This window comes from Monopterus albus, unplaced genomic scaffold (genome assembly GCF_001952655.1).
Source record: "Monopterus albus unplaced genomic scaffold, M_albus_1.0 scaffold32.1, whole genome shotgun sequence".
Taxonomy (NCBI): domain Eukaryota; kingdom Metazoa; phylum Chordata; class Actinopteri; order Synbranchiformes; family Synbranchidae; genus Monopterus; species Monopterus albus.
The window spans coordinates 2,466,610-2,489,306 of record NW_018127912.1 but is presented as its reverse complement, the minus strand read 5'-3'; the positions used below and the strand labels follow the sequence as shown (position 1 = coordinate 2,489,306).

At 42.0% G+C, this 22,697-nt stretch overlaps 4 protein-coding genes across 5 annotated transcripts in view; 2 read left to right on the top strand and 2 right to left on the bottom strand.

Moving 5' to 3' along the window:
* Nucleotides 1-1,002: 1,002 nt before the first annotated feature.
* grhprb (glyoxylate reductase/hydroxypyruvate reductase b) lies at nt 1,003-4,097 on the top strand. Its single transcript, XM_020597105.1, has 9 exons — nt 1,003-1,479; nt 1,963-2,096; nt 2,188-2,260; nt 2,405-2,521; nt 2,669-2,757; nt 2,849-2,953; nt 3,408-3,543; nt 3,661-3,791; nt 3,908-4,097. The coding sequence occupies exons 1-9, from the start codon at nt 1,307-1,309 to the stop codon at nt 4,027-4,029; spliced, it is 1,080 nt and encodes a 359-aa protein (XP_020452761.1). The 5' UTR covers nt 1,003-1,306; the 3' UTR covers nt 4,030-4,097.
* A 175-nt stretch (nt 4,098-4,272) lies between these two features.
* zbtb5 (zinc finger and BTB domain containing 5) lies at nt 4,273-12,186 on the bottom strand. Its single transcript, XM_020597005.1, is given in 5 exon segments — nt 4,273-8,101; nt 8,103-8,510; nt 9,659-10,510; nt 10,679-10,892; nt 12,103-12,186. Coding segments are annotated over 5 exon segments (2,268 nt in total). The 5' UTR covers nt 12,129-12,186; the 3' UTR covers nt 4,273-7,333.
* A 131-nt stretch (nt 12,187-12,317) lies between these two features.
* On the top strand, nt 12,318-16,830 carry polr1e (RNA polymerase I subunit E). Of its 2 annotated transcripts, none has more exons than XM_020597004.1 (12): nt 12,318-12,415; nt 12,963-13,066; nt 13,204-13,280; nt 13,360-13,445; nt 14,063-14,118; nt 14,213-14,357; nt 14,571-14,681; nt 14,774-14,870; nt 14,962-15,092; nt 15,398-15,479; nt 15,690-15,821; nt 16,125-16,830. In XM_020597004.1, the coding sequence occupies exons 2-12, from the start codon at nt 13,013-13,015 to the stop codon at nt 16,288-16,290; spliced, it is 1,137 nt and encodes a 378-aa protein (XP_020452660.1). In that variant the 5' UTR covers nt 12,318-12,415; nt 12,963-13,012; the 3' UTR covers nt 16,291-16,830. The 2 variants fall into 2 exon arrangements, with proteins under 2 accessions (XP_020452660.1, XP_020452659.1); XM_020597003.1 differs by lacking the exon at nt 12,318-12,415 and adding an exon at nt 12,422-12,522.
* A 1,138-nt stretch (nt 16,831-17,968) lies between these two features.
* Nucleotides 17,969-22,697, bottom strand: part of fbxo10 (F-box protein 10) — a 7,357-nt gene continuing 2,628 nt past the window's right edge. Inside the window, exons 4-12 of the mRNA XM_020596979.1 lie at nt 22,562-22,693; nt 22,199-22,348; nt 21,734-21,870; nt 21,139-21,209; nt 20,818-20,970; nt 20,379-20,729; nt 19,984-20,294; nt 19,687-19,874; nt 17,969-18,696 (exon numbers count right to left, since the gene is read on the bottom strand). Coding sequence (XP_020452635.1) covers nt 18,516-18,696; nt 19,687-19,874; nt 19,984-20,294; nt 20,379-20,729; nt 20,818-20,970; nt 21,139-21,209; nt 21,734-21,870; nt 22,199-22,348; nt 22,562-22,693 — 1,674 coding nt within the window. The 3' untranslated portion in view covers nt 17,969-18,515. The remainder of the gene's footprint in view (nt 18,697-19,686; nt 19,875-19,983; nt 20,295-20,378; nt 20,730-20,817; nt 20,971-21,138; nt 21,210-21,733; nt 21,871-22,198; nt 22,349-22,561; nt 22,694-22,697) is intronic.

Genomic DNA, 22,697 nt, shown 5'->3' with positions numbered 1-22,697 from the left:
CTCCTCACTTGTTAGCACCTTTCCATTGTCTTTAATCTGTTGCACATCCTTCCCATCTCTAGCTCTCTGTCTCGCTAATCTGTACAAGTCCTTCTCACCTTCCCTCGTGTCTAACCTGGCATACAACTCATCATATGCTTTCTGTTTGGCCATTGCCACCTCCCTCTTCACTCTATGCTGCAATTTCTTGTAATCCTGTATACTTTCTTCTATCCTTTCTACGTTCCACTTCTTTTTAGCTAGCCTCTTCCTCTGAATGCTGTCCTCTACTTCCTCGTTCCACCACCATGTTTCCTTATCTTCTTTCCTCCTTCCAGATGACACACCTAGCACCTTCCTACCTGTCTCCCTGATCACTTCTGCTGTATTTTCCCAGTCATCTGGAAGTTCTTCCTGACCACCCAAAGCCTGTCTCAACTTCTGTCTGAAATCCTCACAACCTACAGTACAATAAGTGTCTTCAAGGTCTGTTTTACGTAGAAATTTCAGTAGGGGTCTTTACACTTCTCTCCTTCTGATCCAGCCTGTTACATTTACAGTAAATGCATCTTACACAGGCCTACGGTGTCTTTAAAAGCAGCTACTGAGTTCAACCATTATGTCCAGATACAATATGGACAGTCCTGCTACACATGGTGTTGTTTGTTTACCAACAAGTCCTCACACAAACAATGTATACTGTCGTGTTTCACAGGAGGACAGACTCTCAACAGTAGTGACAACAAAAAGAAACAATGTCAAACCTTTAAAAATATTGCATTATTTTTGTATAAGGCAGTTGCAAAAACAAATATTTTAGTTTTTGGTAACATATTTATTATTGTTATCTAGGTACATCTGTTTTTTTTCTAAATCAGTTCTCAGCTGTTTGACTGCTCTGTGACAATCATTTAAACAAAACAGAAAACTATGTGTGGGGCTTCAACTGTTTAAAGAAACAAAGGTCAGCAGCCAGTAAAATATTTACATCATGCTACCTGTCATTCTGGGGACTAATGTAAGGAAAATACAAGTCTACTGCTGTCTATAATATGCTTGTATAATTTGTGTATATAAACAGTATAGACACTTAATCCCAAAGATGGACAAAGATTTGACTGTTTTGTATTACAGGTTGGTCTGGGACAGTATCCCTTACCTTCAGACTTTAGAGACACCCTCCCTCTAATCATATTGGTCGAAGACACACACAAGAACCTCCCCCCTGAACAAGAGCCAAGATCATGCACATGCAGACAACACAACAGATGTTAAACTCCAAAGTACACGTCCAGCTTACAAACATCTGCTTTACTCTCTCCTGGCAATGTGGTGCAGTCGTGTGGCGCTGTGTCGGCTTCAACGGATCACCGTTACTCCACTGAATATCACTAGAGGTCTAACAGGCAATGTGCAGAGGGAAATGTCTAACCTACCACGGGTGTATGTCGCCCGCCAGATCCCACCTGAGGGTCTGAAGATCCTCCGTGAATCTGGACAGTGAGTCATGTTTCCTGTTAATTCACTTTAAATGAACAGTTTTCATATAGAACATCTTGTATGACCAGAAAATACCTTCTGTAGCTGATGTGACTGTGATACCTTTAGCCTGAATATAAACTTTGTACAGTTCATCATTTACTATGAGTAAACAGCACTGCTAATGTTTGCCCTCAGGCTGATCAGATAAGACTGCAGCTTAAAGTGTATTCCCCCACAACAGAAATGAAGATGTTTCACTGCACCTTCCTGTCAATACTGGGACATACACTATATCACAATATATAATGCATAGCTTGGGATACTCTATATCTAAATAGGAGCATTAACTGCATAAGAATCCCTGATATATCTGAAATCTGTTGTATTACTTTGTATATTTTGTCATTGCTATTTTTTTTTCAGCGATGGCCAATGAATTTCCTTCAGTGGATAAAAAAAAAAAAAAGATTGCAACTTCAGTCTTTGTTTCTGTTTTTCCAGGGTGCAGTTTGAGCTTTGGGACTCAGACGATGTCCCTGTGCCCAGGAAGGAGTTGCTTCAGAAGGTCAGAGGCGTTGACGGTCTGCTCTGTGTGCTGACCGAGAAGATTGATGCAGAACTTTTAGACGCTGCAGGTCTGAGGATAGTCTTTGAGCCACTTAAATAGCCTACATGCAATGAACAGTCTCTCATGTTTATATTTGCATGTGCAATGTACTCCTGCAGGTCCAAACCTGAAGGTCCTTAGTACTATGTCAGTGGGTTTTGACCATCTTTCTTTGGAGGAACTGAAGAAAAGGTGACCCTGTCAATATATTTCTGTATTGTGTGCATACTTGTGTGTCTGCACAATATGTGAAAAAAGGCATAGTGATCACACCTAGTGACATGTATGTATGACTGTGTAATTTTTGTATGTGCGTGTATTTCTCTCATGGATCAGAGGAATCCGTGTTGGTTATACCCCAGATGTTCTGACAGATGCTGTGGCAGAGCTGACAGTAGCTCTGCTGCTCACAACCTCCAGGAGGCTCATAGAGGCCACACATGAAGCCAAGACACACACACACACACACCCACACACACACACACACACACACACACACACACACACACATTCACAAAATGTACAGACACAGAGATGCAAAAATCCTATTTAAAACATGCAGACACAAATAAATCTCTAACTCACTCTCATTTGTTGTAGTGGTGGCTGGGGGACATGGAGAACTTTGTGGCTCTGTGGATATGAGCTGGCCAACAGCACTGTGGGTATTCTTGGCCTAGGAAGGATCGGTGAGCATACAATGTCTGAAACATCATCTTACCACCAAACTGCCATTTCTGTCAGTCTAATACACCTTACAATGTGTGCTTGTGCTTGAAGGTGTGGCGATCGCTGAGCGTCTGGCACCTTTCAAAGTAAAGAAGTTCATCTACACAGACATGGCCCCCAGGCCTGAGCTGGCCAGTGCCATCAATGCAGAGTATGGTAAGGACCAGATTTAAGGCCGTTTTGACATTGTCTACCTTTGTTGTGCCAAGGACATTTAGGAAAAGCATTGGTGTAAATAATAAAAACAATGAGAACTGAATTCCATTTAGCTGCTTTGGTTTCAGGGTTCTGGTGTTGTGCATGTTGGTTCACTGTCACAATGTCTTGAGCTAGTGAGACACTTGAATTCAACAGAGACATTGTAATGTTATTACTAATACCTTTACTGTACATACTATGACAAGTCAAAATGTCTGCTATGAAAAAGATGGAGAAGTTTCCTGCACTGGGTAGTCAAACACAGAATTCATGTAATCTCTGCTGACCTTCCATATCCTGATCTCAAACAGGGACATTCAGAGATGTTAATAGAACTAAACTGTTTGTATAGACAGTTTGCTCTCAGACGTTTTATGTCATATGATATCAACAAACCTTTTCCTTGGTGTAGTATCTTTGGATGAGCTGGCAATGCAGTCAGATTTCCTAGCTGTATGCTGTGCTTTAACACCGGAAACAAAGGAGATCTGCAACAAGGACCTGTTCTCCAAAATGAAAAATACCTCCATCTTTATCAACACAAGCAGGTATTAAGTGAAACAGCATTTTAGTGAAGCTTTAAAACACATCGATTAATGATGCAAATCGACTGAGAACGACAATACACCACCCATGTTATGATTTTGGTTTCTCTGTTGCGTCAGAGGTGGTGTAGTGAACCAAGAAGACCTATATGAGGCTCTATCTACTGGTCAGATTGCAGCAGCTGGACTGGATGTCACTGTCCCTGAGCCCCTTCCAACCAGCCACCCACTCTTTACCCAGAAAAACTGTGGTTAGTCTGTCAGACTTCAATTAGTTTAACTGCCTTAAAAATGGCTGGTTTTGATGTTAACCACCATGCACCGTTCTCACTGCCCATAATTTCTCTATAATTCCTCCTTCCCACAGTGATTCTACCACATATTGCTAGTGCCTCCTACACCACCCGTAATGCCATGTCTGCCCTGGCAGCTAACAACCTCCTCCTTGGTCTGCGGGGTGAGCCAATGATCAAAGAGTTGAAGCTGTGAGAAGAAACCAGTGCCACTCGGAGAACTGGACCATTAGTTCAACTTGCATAATTATTTTGTAAAGGTAAAATAAAACCTGTATTTTTTTTTATATCATCTTTCCTTATTTCTTTTACTTTTCACTCTTCCTTCTGTTCAATATGTAAAATAAAATTTGATTCTCTCATTCTTGTCTCATGTCTGTGCTATTTCATAAACATGTCACCAGCAACAACATTCATTTCATTTTTTAATTTAGTCTATACAACAGCTGAACATACAATACAATCTTCATAGCCTTCAACAGTAAAGAGACACATTTAGTCCTCTCATGGTTACACTATGTTACCTATACAGGAAAAACAGAAATCCTTCTGATTTGGCATAACAACAAAAGTCCAGCTTTTCAAGCTACAGGGCATAAGGCAGTGACTTTCATAATCTATTTAAGCCTTTTATATCAACAATTTGGTGTATTCATACAGGGGTAATACAGTCAGTGCATTTTTTTTTAGAGATTCACATTTGATCATTGGCTTTCTATAGCTGTTTATGCAACAGCTATAGAAAAGAGCACCATTATAATTGCTACTACGCCACTGTGTGAGACACAGAAGCTGTTTTGGAGGACTACCGCTACAACTCAAGCTGATTTCCATAGCAAGCTCTTTCCATAAACAACAAACAGGGGCTGAATTTGAGCAGGCAACACAGAGGAACAGGTGTCACATTCAAATCTGAACCATCAGTGGTTCAAAGATTTTAATGCCAATTCCACGGTGTTGAGAATCACATAGCAAACGGTAGGCTAGCTTATGTTTACAGGGAGATCGTCCTACAAGGCAATTCTTCTCCTCTGAAGTCAAATGTCACAATTATCCATTAATGTGTCAAATAAAGCTGTTGTTTTGTACAAGCTAACAATGTGCTGACTCTACAGTACAATGAAGTGCCAACTAGAAACAGAAGCAATGACAATGTGATGCTCGTTGACTTGTAGATGACAATACAGCAAGCAATAAAGTATACAAAAAAGCAGTCATACTTAAAAGTTTTTCCCCACTCCAGTTTACTAAAAAAAAAGAACTTTACAACACTGGATGAACTCTGATTGAATTAACCAACTACCAGTGAAGCTGCTCTTATTTACAACTCGCTGGAGGTCAGTCATCCCAAACTGGGTTGATTTAAAAATGTTATTTTCTATGAGACGCAAAATCTTTGTCTGTTCTTTTTGAATCTTAGATAAGCCATGTGAAACATTCTTCTAGAAATGAATGACTTTCTGGCTTTGCAGACAATATGAGTGATTGCCTGCAAAGAACAACAAAAATGCTAAGCCAAAATAAAGCTAACGTTACAGAAGACAAAACCTTTGAGGACTGTTAAGAGTTGGGCAGTTGCAAAATGGCAACAATTTCATAGTTCAACATTCCAGTAAACATATTAGTTATAAAGGAGACTGATTTGTCTAAGTGCTTTTGATTCAGATGTAACATTAGATGTATAAAGAGACATGTATAAAGTACTAATATCAAGTACAGTAGCAAGCGTACACAATGTTCAGTTCTTCAGGAGTTGTTTAGTCTCTTCTCCAAGAGAAAAATGATTAAAAAAAAAAAACTACATAACTGCAATATTTACATTTTTAAAGCATCTTTTCAACATGCATTGAACGTCAGTATCCTCGATATCCTGTAGGAAACTGTATTCCACTGCCAGACATTCTTACCTTTAACTGAGCTCACATTACTGGACTCACAGGCTACTACAAAAAACAAACATCTCACATCAATTCACATAAGACAATGTTGATTATGCATAAAAATCCATAATCAGCTAGTAAGAGATGATGAGCTGTTTGTATGGGGGGGCTCCTGTCCTGGTCCACAAAGTCAGTGGCTTCAAATTTCATCTCTTCAGTCAATAGAGGAATCAGGTGTATAGTACTTGATAAGTTAACATTTCAGTGCATTTTTTTTTTAATTAAATAAAGTAATACTATAGTAGATTACCTCTGTACTGTTCATCTGACCTGTCCCTCCTGCACTGCTGCCCTCTTCCGCTCCCAGCGTACATCTCTCTCTTCAGCCATATCTTACTGCTTCAGGAGCGCCAGTAAATATTCAAAATGAATCAGTCGGATTGCTAATCATTATGGTCCAACTGATCGGCTTTCCCACCTGTGTTTTTTGATATTCCCCTGGACTGAGGGGGCAAACAATCAGCATCAGAGTTTATGATCTAGCATTAACTTCATCCACTTGCAGAGCAGTCCGTATTCATTCATGCTATATACAGCATGCTGACCTCAGCAACAGCTGTATTCTAACGTTAGCATGGCAAGCCAATACTGGCTTGCCGATAACATATTAGAATCAGCTTTATTGGCCAGGTGTGTTGAACTCATGAGGATTTTGACTCAGGTACAGTGGCTCTCAATGTGCATGTACAATGTTCTTCTGTAAGGCAACGAGTTCAGTAGTTTTCAGTACTTGCAGGCGTTACAACTGGTGTTCAAACTTAATCTGAGGCAATAATGTACACTGTCTATATCACTGCCCTTCACAGAACAAAGCACAGTCAACGTGCCCATTTGGGACAGTGTGGTGTGGGATGCTGCTACATGTTTTACAAATGTGCAATAGAAAATCTACACATAAGCACATTATTTTACATCATATCCAATCTTAATGATGGAGCTGCACAGCTGCCTCTGATTTGCAAACTGAGTGTAGTAAAGACCGAGTCAAACTTCCTTTCACAAACTCTAGATGTCCAGCACTAAGCGATCACCTCAGCATTTCTAAACTTCACTTAACTACAAAAGCGGCAATTGTTTTTTAAAAAACACGATATAGCCAACAGTGTGGCTGCTTTAAAAGCCAAGCCTAGGCTGGCCTGGGTCAAGTGCTGCATGTTTTGACACAGTGAAAAATCATCATAATATTCATATGATATTCTTAACAGGGATGTATACGGTGTACATCTGTGGTACTCTCTAAAGACTCCGTAGCAACAGATAATGGCATGTTTGCATTCCCCGCATCGCTATTTCTCTACAGGCTACTTGTGTTTACAATAACTTGCTGATTTGATAGTGTTGGTGTCACCTGGAAAAAAAATGCAGGATCACAATATCATCACTGTCTTTGGTCTTTCACCAGGACTGATTAGTTTGCACAAAACAGCCGATCAGATCCAGCTGCTCTGTGACAGCTTCTGAAGAGTCAAAGCATTTTTGAGTATGTAAATTCATCCCATCACCGATTACCAAAATATCCGTCTTATTGTCTCCCTCTACCTTGATGCAGTCATCTTGGTCCTACAGCAGGGCATTGGACATGTTACTGTTCTGCCAGCGCAGACAGGTGGTCTTGGAATGCTTGTATAGGTGGGAGGACTGGCTGAAGCGCTTTCCACACTTGAGACAGGCGTAAGGTTTCTCTCCTGTATGGACGCGGATGTGTTTCTTGCAGTCAGTCAGAGTGAGGAAGGTTTTGCAACAGATTTTACAGGCGTATTTCCGGGCTCCTTCGACCACCAGGACATTGTGCTCCGACAGAGCCTTCTTGCACTTGGACAAGACATCAGCTGAAGCTCGTGTCAGCTGAGGGGGGAGGGAGGTGGGCCTTCCGCTGTTTATCTCATACCCACCACCATTTTCGTTGAGAAGCAAGGGACTTGCCAGACTTGAGGAAGAAGAGGCAGCATCTTGAAGAACACCGCCTACTCCTTCGTCTCCTCCCATGCCAGTGGTCATTTTTGGAGCGATACGTCTGTAACCTGGATAGCCCAGAGTTGCAGTGGTTGCCCCTCCAGCCCCTCGTGAAGGTCGCCCCAGAGAGTGAAGCCCTAAACTAGAGTGCTGGAAATCCAAACCAAAGGGATCTACCCCTCCACGTCCTCCACTCACACTTCCCCCATTTCCTCTGGAGGTCCCCAAACCATCATGCATGGGGCGGAGAAATAGGGAATCAGGCTGCAGGCCGTCTCCAAAACCATTTCGACTCTCACCTCTGAGCGGACCTGACTGCAGAAGAGAAGAAGCAGCAGAGCCAGATGGCCCAGCAGCTTCCTGTCTCAGCAGGGAGCAGGAAGTGATGCGCCACAGACTCCCCAGTTGTTGTGTTAGGGAGTTCGTCTTCTCCAGTAACCAACCCTGCACCGCCATTTCCAAAATCCTTCGGGCTAAGGAAGCTAGAAATACTAAAACCAGGTTTGCCATTTAATCCGCTATTACACCCAAAACTTCCTCCGACACCGGGCCCTCCCATGGTGCCCTTAAGGAGGAGCTGGGAGCTGGGTTGCAGCAGAGAGTCAGAGCTGGGTTGGGGTTCAGAGGTGAAGCTGCGGTCGCTACTCTCTGGGCTCAGCTCCACCTTCTCCTCCTCCTCATGACCTCCAGGCTCAGCTGGGTCGCTGCCTTCAGCCTGCGATGTCACATCGCTGATTTCGTCTGGCGGCTCAGGTGAGCTCAGTGGCTCTCGTTTAACCACCACCTGTAGAAAGCAAAACAGGAGTTTAATCTTAGGCAGTGGGAGGATCTGATTTTTAAAAGGTCAAAGAGCCAGCAAAGACAGTGATTAAACTATAGCAGAATGATTTGCATATGCATACAAGTTAGACTATTCTGTGGTGATTATGCAAGAACCACATGTATAAACACATTCGTATTTAAAACCTGTTGCACTCACCAGATAGTCAGCCTTTCTCCACAATGGGAAAAACACTTATTTGACAGAAGAATTACCTTAATCTGAATGAGTTGGGAGATCCCCAAAACAACAAAAAATAAAAAATAGCTACAACAAACCTAACAGAAAATGAATATTCTGTCCACCTCGTAAACATCATCATGTCTTGGCTAATTTACTAAGACGTTTGCTGTTGTTTTGTAAATTTTATGACTTTATCTGCATATAGTATTATGGCACAGTAATGTACAGTGGAACCTTGGATTGCGAGTAACCCAATAAGTGAGTGTTTTGCAAGACGAGCAAAAATTTTGATTCGATAAACGAGCGAGGTCTCGCAATAAGAGTAGTACGTACGCTTTGTCTGCCGAGCGTCACGTCACAACTGAGCCGATGGTTCTCGTGCCTCACTCATATAGTCAACATCTGTACCACAACAATGGACCCTCACGCCAGCCACGATTCTTTTCAAAGGTAAAGTGCAGGTTAATTTGTTTTATTTTTACTTTACACTGTATTTTGTATTACTGTAATCATTTTTATATGAATAAGTGGGTGTGGAACAAATCATATGAGTTTCCATTATTTCTTATGGGGAAATTCGCTTTGATATACGAGCGCTTTGGATTATGAGCACGTTGCCGGAACGAATTATACTCGCAATCCAAGGTTCCACTGTATAGCATATCATTAGCTAGTACGCAAATTCTCACACTGAAACAGCTGCTACTGGGTTGTTAATGGAAGTCAATGTCCAGTGAACATCCTCTCTTACACCTGACAGTCTAACGTCACCTATTATACTGTATATACATTTATTTTGCCTATCTCCATGACTGTCACATCTTCTTGACTATATTTGAAAAACTTGTGCAAACAAGCTTGACAGAAAAGTAAGAGAGGTTAAGGATAATGAAAATGTTCTAGCATGAGCCCAAATGGGAGTTAGTTACCTTCTGCTCCTGTTCTTCTGCCTCCTCCTCCTCCTCTGTCCCTGATTTAATCTTGACCCCTGCTCTGCTATCCTGATGGTCCTGGTCATCCATGTCTTCCTCCTTGCTCACCCCTCCCTGCATTCGCCCCAAGTCCTCTCCCTCACAGCGTCCACTGTCAGACTGGCTTGGCATCTGAAGGTCATCCTGGGACACCCCTACGAGGCCACTAATTGCAGCATCCAATTTTGACTCATCCCCCATCTTGTGGGAGTCCGGGGAAAGCAGTCCTCTTTCATCTCGCTCTGCGTTCACGCCTTGTTCTCCTAACAGCCCCAGGTTAGGAGCAGAGGGGCGCTGCCTCTGCCTGGGTCTCTCCTCTGACAGGCCCAGCACAAGTGAGGGCTTGCGTTTGTGGAATCTTCGGATGGGGAAAGGGGCTCTCTGTTCCACCCCTCTACTGCCAACTACATTTCCCGCCCCATCCTCCTCCATCCCACCCAAAGCTGAGCTCACCAAGCTAAGCCCCAGCTGCTGAAGAAGGAAGGAGCGCTGCAACTTAGATGTGGCAGTGTTTGCTGCAAGGTTAGCATTAGCTGCCAGAGTAGGGTTCAATGCTAAGTCTGCTACTTGCTGCTGCTGTTGCCTGTGCCTCTGCTGGTCCTGCTGGGGGTGGTTATGGGTGGGTCTGTCTGATGAAGGAGACATAGGCAGGGTCCGCGTGGTCAGGTAGTGTTTGCAGGCCTTAACTACATTGTTAAGGTGCAGATGCGAGGCTGCAAGGAGGATATCCATGACGTTGCTCTCCCCCAGCATCAGTGTTGATGTGTACATCATGTCCACCAGAGAAGCAAAAGCTTCAGCTGTCACCACCTGCAAGTAAATAAGTATTTGTTTGATCCTGTTTATCTGAAATGGTAGCAAGACACAAGTGTCAGAGTTTTTAATGAATGACAGACTTTGCCAGTGTCGTCACTATAAATATTTAATGTTATACTATCACCCTTTCCCTCTTTGACACCATATTATTATGATTCTGACCTCGCTGTCTAGCTGGATCATGTTCATGCTGGCATCTCCCTCTGCAACAGTGAACAGGGCTCTGAAATGAGTGCTGCAGGCTGCCAATACTGAACGGTGGGCCTTAAAGTGTCGGCTGCCAACTACGATGACACAATCACACAGCTGACCATGGACACGTTGATAGTTTAGCTGCTGGAAGATCTGCTCAAAGTGCCCTGGGAAATCCATGGCCCTAAAAACACAGGTAAAAAGGTTAAAAGGGTATAATGGTGATAAGGCAAAAACAAGTGACAAGACAGTTAAACAGATGAAATGGTTACAACATTAATTGGTCAGAGTTTTCATGGCTGATTAATCTTTTAAGCCCATTGCTGTGCAAATATATCAAATATTTGCAGCTGCTAAAGTGTGAAGATTTGATAATTCTCTTTGATTTATTATTGTAAATGGTATGTCTCTGAGGTTTGATCTTTTGATTGGACAAAACCTGAAATTGGGCTCCACAGATTCTCTGACAATAAAAACACCAGCAGCTGCAGCCTAAGATGGCTGTATTATAATGGAAGTCTATAATGAGGGCAGGGACGGAGCAGATGGATGTAAAGGTGCGATTTGAGGGAGGGTTAGTACAGATGAAGATGCTTTTTGTATGCTAGCTTTGGTTGAGGAGGTGTTTATATTATGAGGACAGACTGTGAACAAAACAACCAAAGTGTACTGTGAAATTTGTTAGTCCAACTGTTTACTTGTGCATAAGGTATATAGTTATAACTGCATTGATAACACAGTGGTTACAGAGCATAACGTTAGCCCTGTACTCTGCAGTGTTAGATGGTACTACACGGCTAGCAAATCACATTAGCTAACACGGGACTATGTGGCTAATGCAACTAGCTAACTTAACAAAACACAGAATTAGTTATATTATTTTAAAGTAGAGAGACAGTGATATCTAACTAACATTACCTTAAATATCCCAAGCGTAGGTAACAAGACACAGAACAGGGCTCCAAATACTAACGTTAGTTAGTTATTTGACAAGGCTAGAATTAGCCGACCACAGAGCAGCCTGTTAGCTAACGTTACAACACAAGGATACGGTCACCTGGATTGACCAAGTGTACAGCGTTTCCATCAAACGTAGCTAGACCTGGACACGCATTTCTGCTGCTACGTACTATCGTCCTTTGCAGTCCACTACTAACAGTTTACTCGTACTTAAAGGTCTATCTGTAGTGGCGAAATCTGCCTTGATGTGCAATCATAGAGGCCGTTTGTCTCAAACATATGGACGCTTTTGCCAGTTTCACCGCCCATGCGGAGTCAGTTCTAACAACCATTCATACAGATCCAAATTGCTAAACACTATCCGGGTCCAACATGCATGTGTTATAATCTGTAATAATTTCCCATCTCAGACAGGTTTTCCCATCCAGACTCACAGGGTGGCGTTGTGCTTCACTGCCATGTCTATGACCTCGCCGATGTGAAGTGCTGCAATTCAACCATTCCTCCACAGGGCGCCGCTGCTGTAACATCAGAGCCTGTAAATCCAAAGAGTGTAGACAGTGTCAAGAGTATATCTTCACGCCACGCGTTCATCCTGAGTGGATTGTCAATCATCATTCATGAGTAAACATAAGATATTAATGTCACCCATCAATTAAAAAGAAAGAAAGAGAAGCTCTACACTTACCGTGCTGCCCAACCCTCTGGGAGGATAACGAGAATCCCGACGAGGACGGAGGTACAAAGGTGTGAAACCTCTTGCATCATTTGGAAACACATGACAACAAATATGGCTGCTTCCTGTTCGCTAGTGTGTTGTGGAGAGGAGACCGATTCTGATAAAGCATTTATAGGTGACAATCCTTTATTAGTTTTATTTATTTGCTCTTTTATGAAATTTTGTTCGTAATCGTGCCAGTAACTATCGTGTTCTTCTTATCTTTTCTATTTTAAAGACCTATTTATATTGTACACGTGGGTGCGAGCAGCAGGACTCCTTGTTCAGTAGTGTGTATAATATAGGTTATAGGTTACCAACTATATAGGTTATAGTTGTGTTGTAATATATAAAGTTCTTATTTTCATATAAATTTAGTTTAAAGTTCACAAAGATTGCATAGTGCAACCAGCTGCTGCTGCTTTACAGGGAAACGTGTTTCCTAACCGTGCATATGACAAATAAAGACTTTGAACCTTTAGTTAGATTAAATTCACACCTCTGTGTAATCATAAATGTCTTATATATTCCCTTGGTATATTCCCAAGTTATATACAGTGTCTTTCTGTGTCACAGTCCGTTTTACAAACGGTAGCGTCAGAAATGCAGACAAACTTGAATTCACGATGTACAAGAGCGCAGATGAGGGTAACCCCAGGAAAAAGAGCAGGCGGATACTGGTGAGAAAGAATCTACTTGCATTCATTATACTATGCATTTTCACTCTATCTACTCTCAGTAAAATGACTTGTTCAGGTTGTGTTGCTCTGCCTTCAGTTACTTTCATGAGTGCTGCTTTGTGTTTTCCTCTTTCTAGGTTGCTGAATCAGACAGATTGTCCTATGTTGGGAATAATTTTGGAACGGCTTCACTGAAATGCAACAACCTTTGCAAGTAAGTTATTTTAATATGTTTCAAGAAATTAGTCCTGAGACCATGAAGAGGATTAATAATAAATATGATGTTTGTTTAGATATTATGTTGGAGTGTTGGACAAACAGACTATGCAGATGGAGGTGCACAAAGCTCAGCTGTTCAACATGCAACCTGTTATACCAGGTAAACAGAAAACAGTCACCAGCATGCACTGGTTATGATACTGAATGTGGCATCAATGGTTTATGGGTGCTTACGGTAGCAAGAAAAAGTAAGTGAATATACCAATACCATTATATTTTTATGCTGGTATGAAACATGAAAACATGTTTCATGGAGAGATGATACTGTCCAAAAAAAGAAACTGCAATGTGTCTAAAGTTGAAACATTACTGGGAAAATGTTTCGGTGACTGAGGTTGAATTGTTTGTGAAGAACATGCAGCACTCAGTATGGAGCTAAAAAGGTAATCTCATACCAACATGAAAACATCATCCCAACAGTAAAGTACTGGGAGTTGGGGCTGATATACTGCTGCTGGACCCTGACAGCTTGCCATCCATACTTGTGACTTAGATGAAAGTCAGATCACATTTTATAAAAAAAAAATCATGTAGAAAACCAGGTAATTTCCAATGCTTCACCTCCTCTTTCTTGCCTCTGTATAAGTAATCAATGTAGCCCACATTATTGATCATTTTCAATCATGATCAGATCATTATCTTTTTTACAGGAAAATGCTTGTTTGCTTAGAATCTCTTTTTGACTTTGTCAATGAAAATGCTCTTTTTTTCCACCAGGGGAGACAACAGAGGCCTCAAACCCCCAGGACACTACTCAGACCTACAGAGACAAGGTAGTTTGCCCTGTTGATCTTAGAATAAGAGACAACTTGGCTAAAAGAAGATGACACTTGATGTTAATGTTTTATTTCAATGTTTTTTCTTTAGGTTGACTTGTTGATTGAGGCATTTGGCACCAGCAAACAGAAGAGAGCTCTGAGCTCTCGCAAGCTGAATCAGGTGGGAGCTGATGCCCTGCACCATGCAGTGGCTAAGGCTGCCAGCACTGTGATCGACCAGAAGGGTCTGGAAGGTAAGCTACATAGTCCAAGTGTCCAAGTCACTGAGTAAGGATGCCAGTAGTCTGCAATAAAGAAATAGTTAATGCCGTCAAGAAATCTCAGAATTCAGTTTATAGAGAAGACAAAGCTAACTTTTTATTCCTGGCAGCTTGAGTAGTCAACTTTCTTTCCATATCTTCGGTTGTTGTGTCAAATTCTGTCAATTTTCTTTTCCCTGCCTTCAGCTTTACAGCAGGAAGTGGCTGAGACAGAGTCCCAAGGAGACCTGGCTCTCCACCTGCCTACCTGCAACACAGATGCAGACAGACCTGAGGATGTCTACCCATTTGATGATCGTATCTTTCACTTGCTTTGTGTGTGTGTGTGCGCCACTGTTGAATGCAAGAATTATTTTGCTCCGATTTCGATTCTTAACTAATATCCACAGTCCTGAGTCCAGTGGAGTTTAGTGCTTTGGAGCAGGCTGGTTCCAAGATGGCAGCACTCACTCCCGTGGAGCTGAAGAAGATGAGAGATGACGGCGGGTGAGGCGACACAGGGGCCATACTTGCTGAAGCATTTTATTAAGCTGCATGTGTTTCCTAGCAATCTCATTTTTGTTTGTACTTTTTTAAGGTCTCTGTATGTGGTGAAGCACTTAGAGAGCATGCCAGCTGTAGGGGAAGCCAGAGATAAAATAGCACGCTGCGCTTTTTATCTTTCTCTGCTCCTAAAAATGGCACGGCAGAAGAGCATCAGCCGCAAGTGTGAGTAATGTTTATCTTCATTACAGTTAAGAGCATCATCAGGGAAGATAGTGTGTGTGTGTTGGTTTTGATGGTTCTGTGACTTCAGGCAGTCATTGATTGCAAAGGATTTTCCATAAAATATTGATAAAATCATGTGGTATGACTTCACGTCTGTCCAATTACATTCAAATCCATAAACTTTGGGTACTACTGTATGTGTCAAAATGGCTACCTCCCAAACAGTTCTTTGTATATTGCCATAAACCTACTCGACTTAAGGTTGAGATGTAGATACTAAATACATATTCTATTTGTATGTGCAGTTGTGCAGGAGGAAGGCTGCCCTCGCATCCTTCAGACCAAACTGTTCAGAACATTTACTGTGGAAACTTTCAACAATGGCAGGTATGATGATGGAAATTTCTTTGTATAACAGAATGTATTTCACAACCATGGCATGTCTAGAATTAGATTTGGTTAAATTAAATTTCTGTATTTTCTGGAAAGGGATCTATTAGCACGTCATGAGATGTACATAGGTCCAGTTAACACATTCCCTGTTGCAAAGATTTTCTATCTTGCATATAAACATGTGAATTTCACTACACCTTTTAGGATCCACAACATGGTGTCAACATCAATGCGTGCTAAATTAGCAGCTTACTCCCTGGCCCTGCTACTGCATATGGGTCACATGACTGCTGACCTGACATTACTGCATCGAGACCTGGGAATCACAGAGGCCAGGTAAAAAAAAAAAAAAAGGAGCCAAGTGTGGATTCTTACATAGAAACTTTAGTATATGTATTGTTTTTTTATTTTATGTGTACCACATTATGTTGTAGCATGTTATACTTATATGCACTAGGTTAATGTTAGTGTTTAAAGGAAGGCCACTGTTAAATTCAGTGGTGTCAACTCAGCCCAGAGTACTGTGAATCATACCATTCTTGTTGTGTAGAGATGGTTGCCACGCCATTTAAGGGCTGTGAATATCAGGTACAGTGGAGGATATGTGTTGGTTTACCTAGTTCATATCTTTCCCGATAGGATGATTGAAGTTGCAAAGTCAATGGGACTAACCCTATCTAGACCGGCCAAAGGGAAGGACGATCAGGCTGTGCTGCAAGACAAACACAAGCACGCCTCTGTTGTTCTACCGCTGGTCAAATATGATCAGTTTGTGGAGAGACGGAAGCGAAAGAAGATGCACTGAAGACTAACAAGAAAAGAACTGGATAAAGAATTCTAAGAAATAGAAATACCACAAATGAGCCATTTATTAATGCATTTTGTAGACAAAGAGGTTAACTTTGTTATACATGATCTTGTTACAGAATGTGGATGATACAAAAATGTGGAGTAATGAGTTGTAAACAAATTCTAGACAGAACCATCCAGCTAGTTAAAACAGGCACATTTGGAGACATCACATATTACACAATAAACCTCTTTTATACATTTCAAGTCTTTGTGACCTGGTGTGTAACTGTGCAGCATGCTGATCTGTACTAACTTCTCCACTCACTGAATAAAAAAAATAATCAAAAAGAACTGAGGTGACATGATATAAAAACAGAGCAACCAGGAAAAGAGCTGTGTGTAACAGGCTTAAAGCTTGGGGTTTTTTTTATATACACATGTCACAGTATAGCTATTCCTTCCCTAGCTATAATAACTGTTTAGAAAGTTAAACAAGGCATAGCTTACCGCAACCGAAATAACCTTGGAAATCAACTGGACTTGGATATCTAGATCGAAGACGTTTCACCTCTCATCCAGGAGGCTTCATCATCATAAATATCTCCGACGAAGCCTCCTGGATGAGAGGTGAAACGTCTTCGATCTAGATATCCAAGTCCAGTTGATTTCCAAGGTTATTTCGGTTGCGGTTTACTATGACCTGGATGACTGAGAATCTGCACAGATAAAGGCATAGCTTAATTTTGTAGCATGGCTGAAGCTGGCGTCTCTGATTCCTTTGACTCCTGTTAGGATTTATAAATGTGCACTTCCTAAGCAGGGAGTCTTGGGAACAAAATGACAAAACCAAAGTAGCTGCAGCTGTCCTGCACATGGATAAGACATCTGCATGTAAAAGTGCTTTAGTACAGAAATGGTTGTCTAAGATGCAGGATGATGGTGTTGCTCAAGTGTGCTGTACTCCAGCTTCACGCCATTAGATGAATTTGATAAGTGCACTGGCATTTTATGATAAAATTACAAACATCTGATTGCAGTTTTACAAAATGTGCCAGTCTATTGTTCGGGAAGCTGGATGGCTCCCTTAGTGGTGCAGCCTCTTCCTTGTCTTGTACACTTTGTTCATCCCAGTTGTAGGGTCTTCTCTGAGGAAGGTCAGAGTGCTCCAAAACATACGATAATACACCATGTGCAAAAGTCTATTGTTTTGGTTTGTAAGTGCTTACCAGTATTCACAGGATGCAGCAGAACATGCTGCCACTGTGGCAACCGCTCTCCACAGTGGCGCTGATCCTGGTCGTCATGGAAATTCCAAGTCGAGAAGGATACTGGGATGAGGAGAGGCCAGAGGGGGGGCTGGCCAGTGGACGAGGAGGAGGGTTTTCTAAAATCCAGGGAGGAGCAGATGTAAGGCTACAAAGAAATGCAAAAAGATTTTAAAATGGTAAATAAGGATTTTTCCAGACAGAAAATTCACACAAAAACAAGAAGCACTGTAGATGCTGAACTTTCTACAACATCTTTTTCCTCCATTTGGCAGCAGTGGAAACAAGATGTGAACCTGACATTGACTTTCCATCAACTTCTAGAGTTGGTATGGCGAGCAGCAAACATTTTATTTACACATACAGCAGCTACAGAGCAACATTATCATTATCCAAGTCCAGTTGATTTCCAAGGTTATTTCGGTTGCGGTTTACTATGACCTGGATGACTGAGAATCTGCACAGATAAAGGCATAGCTTAATTTTGTAGCATGGCTGAAGCTGGCGTCTCTGATTCCTTTGACTCCTGTTAGGATTTATAAATGTGCACTTCCTAAGCAGGGAGTCTTGGGAACAAAATGACAAAACCAAAGTAGCTGCAGCTGTCCTGCACATGGATAAGACATCTGCATGTAAAAGTGCTTTAGTACAGAAATGGTTGTCTAAGATGCAGGATGATGGTGTTGCTCAAGTGTGCTGTACTCCAGCTTCACGCCATTAGATGAATTTGATAAGTGCACTGGCATTTTATGATAAAATTACAAACATCTGATTGCAGTTTTACAAAATGTGCCAGTCTATTGTTCGGGAAGCTGGATGGCTCCCTTAGTGGTGCAGCCTCTTCCTTGTCTTGTACACTTTGTTCATCCCAGTTGTAGGGTCTTCTCTGAGGAAGGTCAGAGTGCTCCAAAACATACGATAATACACCATGTGCAAAAGTCTATTGTTTTGGTTTGTAAGTGCTTACCAGTATTCACAGGATGCAGCAGAACATGCTGCCACTGTGGCAACCGCTCTCCACAGTGGCGCTGATCCTGGTCGTCATGGAAATTCCAAGTCGAGAAGGATACTGGGATGAGGAGAGGCCAGAGGGGGGGCTGGCCAGTGGACGAGGAGGAGGGTTTTCTAAAATCCAGGGAGGAGCAGATGTAAGGCTACAAAGAAATGCAAAAAGATTTTAAAATGGTAAATAAGGATTTTTCCAGACAGAAAATTCACACAAAAACAAGAAGCACTGTAGATGCCGAACTTTCTACAACATCTTTTTGCTCCATTTGGCAGCAGTGGAAACAAGATGTGAACCTGACATTGACTTTCCATCAACTTCTAGAGTTGGTATGGCGAGCAGCAAACATTTTATTTACACATACAGCAGCTACAGAGCAACATTATCATTCAGTAGGAGTTGTGTTTCTGGCTACGTGGCAACTGTTAAATCCTATAATGACTTTTTTACCTTTTAATTTTTGATCTCTACCATATCCTTAGGAAAATATCTGGCTCTTCTGCTACGTGCTCCACTATGCTCACCAGTTAGTGGCTAAATGTGTCTGAGGCTCAGCGGGTAGTTTACAGCAAAAGCTTCAATGAAAACAGCAGCCTCCTGAGGCTGAAAATGAACCTACGAGAGCACTGAGACCAAACCCGTTTACAGTTGCTTCAGAAAGTGTTCAGCCCTCTTCATGTAGCTTGTATAGACTTATTCAAGATGACTCAAAGCTGTAAACTGTTGCCAAAAGGTTTTTACAAAACTATTGAATTAAGGGTCTGAATCCTTTTGAAAATGAAATGATTTGCAACATTTTAACTTCAACACTGGGCTGAGTGTAGACTGATAACTTGACAATTTTATGGTTTTAAAAGTAATTCTACATCACAAAGTGTGAAAACAGTGAAAGGGTGTGAATGCTTTGTGAAGCTATTGTAAGTTGTGGGCCAGACAATGAGCTGAAACAGTAAGTCAAAGCAAGCTGCATGTTTGGGTAGGTCCATCTCTAGTGATCCCTTTCACAGTCTTGTCATTCTTATAAAAATATCCATTGTTGCCCCCTTTATGTATAGCAGAATAAAACTGAGAGAGTACAGACAGTAAAGCCACTGATCGTCTTTGAATCTTTGGCCCTTTCCACTGGTTGCCTACTTACCTGTTATCATGCCTTAGAATACTGTTGTTGCGCAACACACAGCCATCATTGCCAGGATCCAGATGTATCAGTGTTTTTTTGTTTCCAGGGTGGCCCTGGAACAAGAGATTGTCATAGACCACACCTTTTACTGGCCCTAGCACAGCAATGCCACAGCCCTGTGCTGGTTGGACTCGGTTGCGCAATACCTAAAGATAAAAAACAAAACAAAAACAAAGAGTGTCCTGTTAACATTTCAATACGTAGCTCTGTTCAGTGTATTTGAAATAAGTGTGTTCACACCTCACTGCATCTCACCTTGATGTCAGCATTGCCTGAGACCTGGATTCCGTATCCTCGGTTTCCAACCACATCATTCTCCACAATCTGCCCATTACCAGTGAAACTGACACCAGGACCACAGTTTTCATAGATGCCATTACCACGAAGCTCCACTCGGCAGTCCTTCTCCACTGTAACACCGCCTCGACCGTTTTCAAGAATGCAGTTTGTAACCAGCCGGGTCAGCTGACTGCTCTGCAGCACAGCAATACCTGTACCGTGGTTTCTGTTTATGAGGTTAGCGAACACATTCAGGGGCTCACTGCTCTTCATGTATAAACCAACTGCTACAGAAAGGGAGAAGTAAAGATGGGGAGTGAGTGACTTTGTGTATTTGATAAAGTGTAATACTCAAAAGGTGTATTTTCTACCTCCATTGTAGCTTATGTAGTTGCTCTCCACCAGGGCCACACTGATGGAACGACGAGCAGAATGGCGCTCATCCTCGCTGTCCAGATCGCTCTCCCATGCAAACAGTTCCCCCTCTTCATTCAAGTTTTCCTGTCCTTCTCTTCCTTCTCCCTCTACTCCCCTTCTTTCACCACTGCCTCCTTCCCCACCAATCCCTTCCTGCCCTGGCCAGTTCCCCTCCCTGGCCTCGATGTTCTCCGGGTCCTTCCTGCAGAACACTGCCAGCCCATACATACAGTTATGGGTGATGTAGTTTCCCAGGAGCTGTGGGAGACTGGACGACATAACCCACACACCACAGCCTTTGTTACCTGAAGAAACAGGAGAAAGAGCGGAAATTAAATGTTTGCATCTCCTGTGTACAGGATGAGATTAATTCAGGATGCTGAAATTACATACAGTACACATAGTTTCCCTCAATAAGTCCTCGGCCTCTCTCCCCCACCACCATGCCATCTGAGTAGCCATAACAGATGTGGTTGTCCCTCAAGATGGGGTCACCCCCTCTGCGGATGTCCACACCCCCCCACTGGTTCTCTCTGATCACATTCTCTGGAATTAAAATATATTTATATGTAAAAAAAAAATTAAGTTACTAATTTGGTACAAGTATTGCCTCTACTTTATATAAAGTGACACATCAGTGGGGGACAAGAGAGAATCTATTTGGCGTTTCATATGTAATGTAAACAAGGCGAAGGGACAGGCCCACATACTGACCTGTGATCATTCCTCTGCCATTCTCATTTATAGCAATCCCTGCTGCCTGGCCTTGGAAGATGTGATTCCCACTAAGGAAGAGAAGAGAAAATATGAGTAGGAAGGGAGAAAATATTTTTCTGGTAGCACCCGCGCTCCTAGCATCACCATCTCACAGCATTATGTAACACAGCTAATAGCATACTTTCACTGCCAAATACTAGGTTATGTATCACACCATACTGTGTACCATTGTACTGCAGCAGTGGGTGATAGTTAAGTTGCCTATCAAGCCATGCAATACCACAAGTGTTTGCAGAAAGAGGATTTTAAGCGTTATATAAAAAGATGAACAAATGCCCTTAAAGGCTGATTATCAGCACTTCCTTCAATTAACTAGACATTGTTTCTACTATGAAAGTTAAAATGTCTACTGTGAAAAACCCCTGCTGTGGTACTCAGCAGCCAAAGAACGCTCTAAAATATCCTGTCTTTTGTCCATACTGAAAAAAACTTCTACATGCTGTATGAAAACAATGATTATCAATCCAAGTTCTGGGGAAAAGTGAGGATTACACATTCCTGAGAAGCAAGATGTTTGCCGAGTCCCACCTACCTGACCACAGGATTCCCGCTGAAAAGAATATACACGCCTGCTTCCTTGTTGTTATAGATCTGGTTGCTTCGAATCGAACCTTTCCCATTGCCAAGGACAACGACCCCAGAACGCAAACCACTATGTATTCTGTTGCACTGCGGAATCAAAGACAGAATGGGACTGTAAAATCAGAGTAGAAAATAAGATCAAGCTGACAGCAGTTACATTTCAAAATGTACCTACTGATGTTACAAACATTTTAACCAAATGCATCATTTTTGTTGTGCTTTATTGTCTCTTCATCATTTGGGTTATTATGGACCTCTGTTTGTTTACATAAAGCAGCTTCTTGACCTTATACACTGAATAATTTAAAAGTCTCCCGCAAGTTGCTATCTTAGAATAATTAGTAACTGGACTTCATATTAAGATAATATCTTATTGTTTGCATCTTTAAAAAATATGGACTTCAGCTGCAGTTACCAATATTATAGGGTCAGCCCCTTTCCTAATGTCCAGCCCTGCCTCTCCGTTGGAGTGGATGTTGTTCTCTGCAATGAGGCCCTGAGCAGAGAGACGCAGGAACACACCTGACGCACGGCACTCACACACCTCATTTCTCAGCATCACGATCTGAGGGCAGTGAGAGAGGAAAAGGCAGCTCAAGTAACAGTGTCAATAGGAAACTGCTGCTTAATTACTCATGATCTTGGCTGCTTCCGTAACTCCACACATTACTGAAAAGGCAGGCTGCATTTAAGTCACTAAACATGGGAATTTTATATGTGTTAGGATATAATTAAATAACATTCTGTTAGTTTAATGGAAAATTATGATTTTATTTACTGTGGCGTTCTGGATGCAGCGGACAGCATAGTGCAGCCCACGAAAAACACTGCCCTCCAGCCGAGCTTGTCCATAATTAGACAAATGCACACCGCCCTTCCCTTCTCTGAAGAGGCACCGTCTGAGGATACAGCCG

What these genes read in the sequence shown, in the direction of transcription:
- grhprb (XM_020597105.1), top strand. Translation starts at nt 1,307, where the DNA reads ATGTGGTGCAGTCGTGTGGCGCTGTGTCGGCTTCAACGGATCACCGTT. An exon ending in ATCCTCCGTGAATCTGGACA is followed by an intron (nt 1,480 to 1,962) that starts GTGAGTCATGTT and finishes CTGTTTTTCCAG; the next exon opens with GGTGCAGTTTGAGCTTTGGG. An exon ending in AGAACTTTTAGACGCTGCAG is followed by an intron (nt 2,097 to 2,187) that starts GTCTGAGGATAG and finishes GTACTCCTGCAG; the next exon opens with GTCCAAACCTGAAGGTCCTT.
- polr1e (XM_020597003.1), top strand. Translation starts at nt 12,447, where the DNA reads ATGACAACAAATATGGCTGCTTCCTGTTCGCTAGTGTGTTGTGGAGAG. An exon ending in TTCTGATAAAGCATTTATAG is followed by an intron (nt 12,523 to 12,962) that starts GTGACAATCCTT and finishes TCTGTGTCACAG; the next exon opens with TCCGTTTTACAAACGGTAGC. An exon ending in GAAACTTTCAACAATGGCAG is followed by an intron (nt 15,480 to 15,689) that starts GTATGATGATGG and finishes TACACCTTTTAG; the next exon opens with GATCCACAACATGGTGTCAA.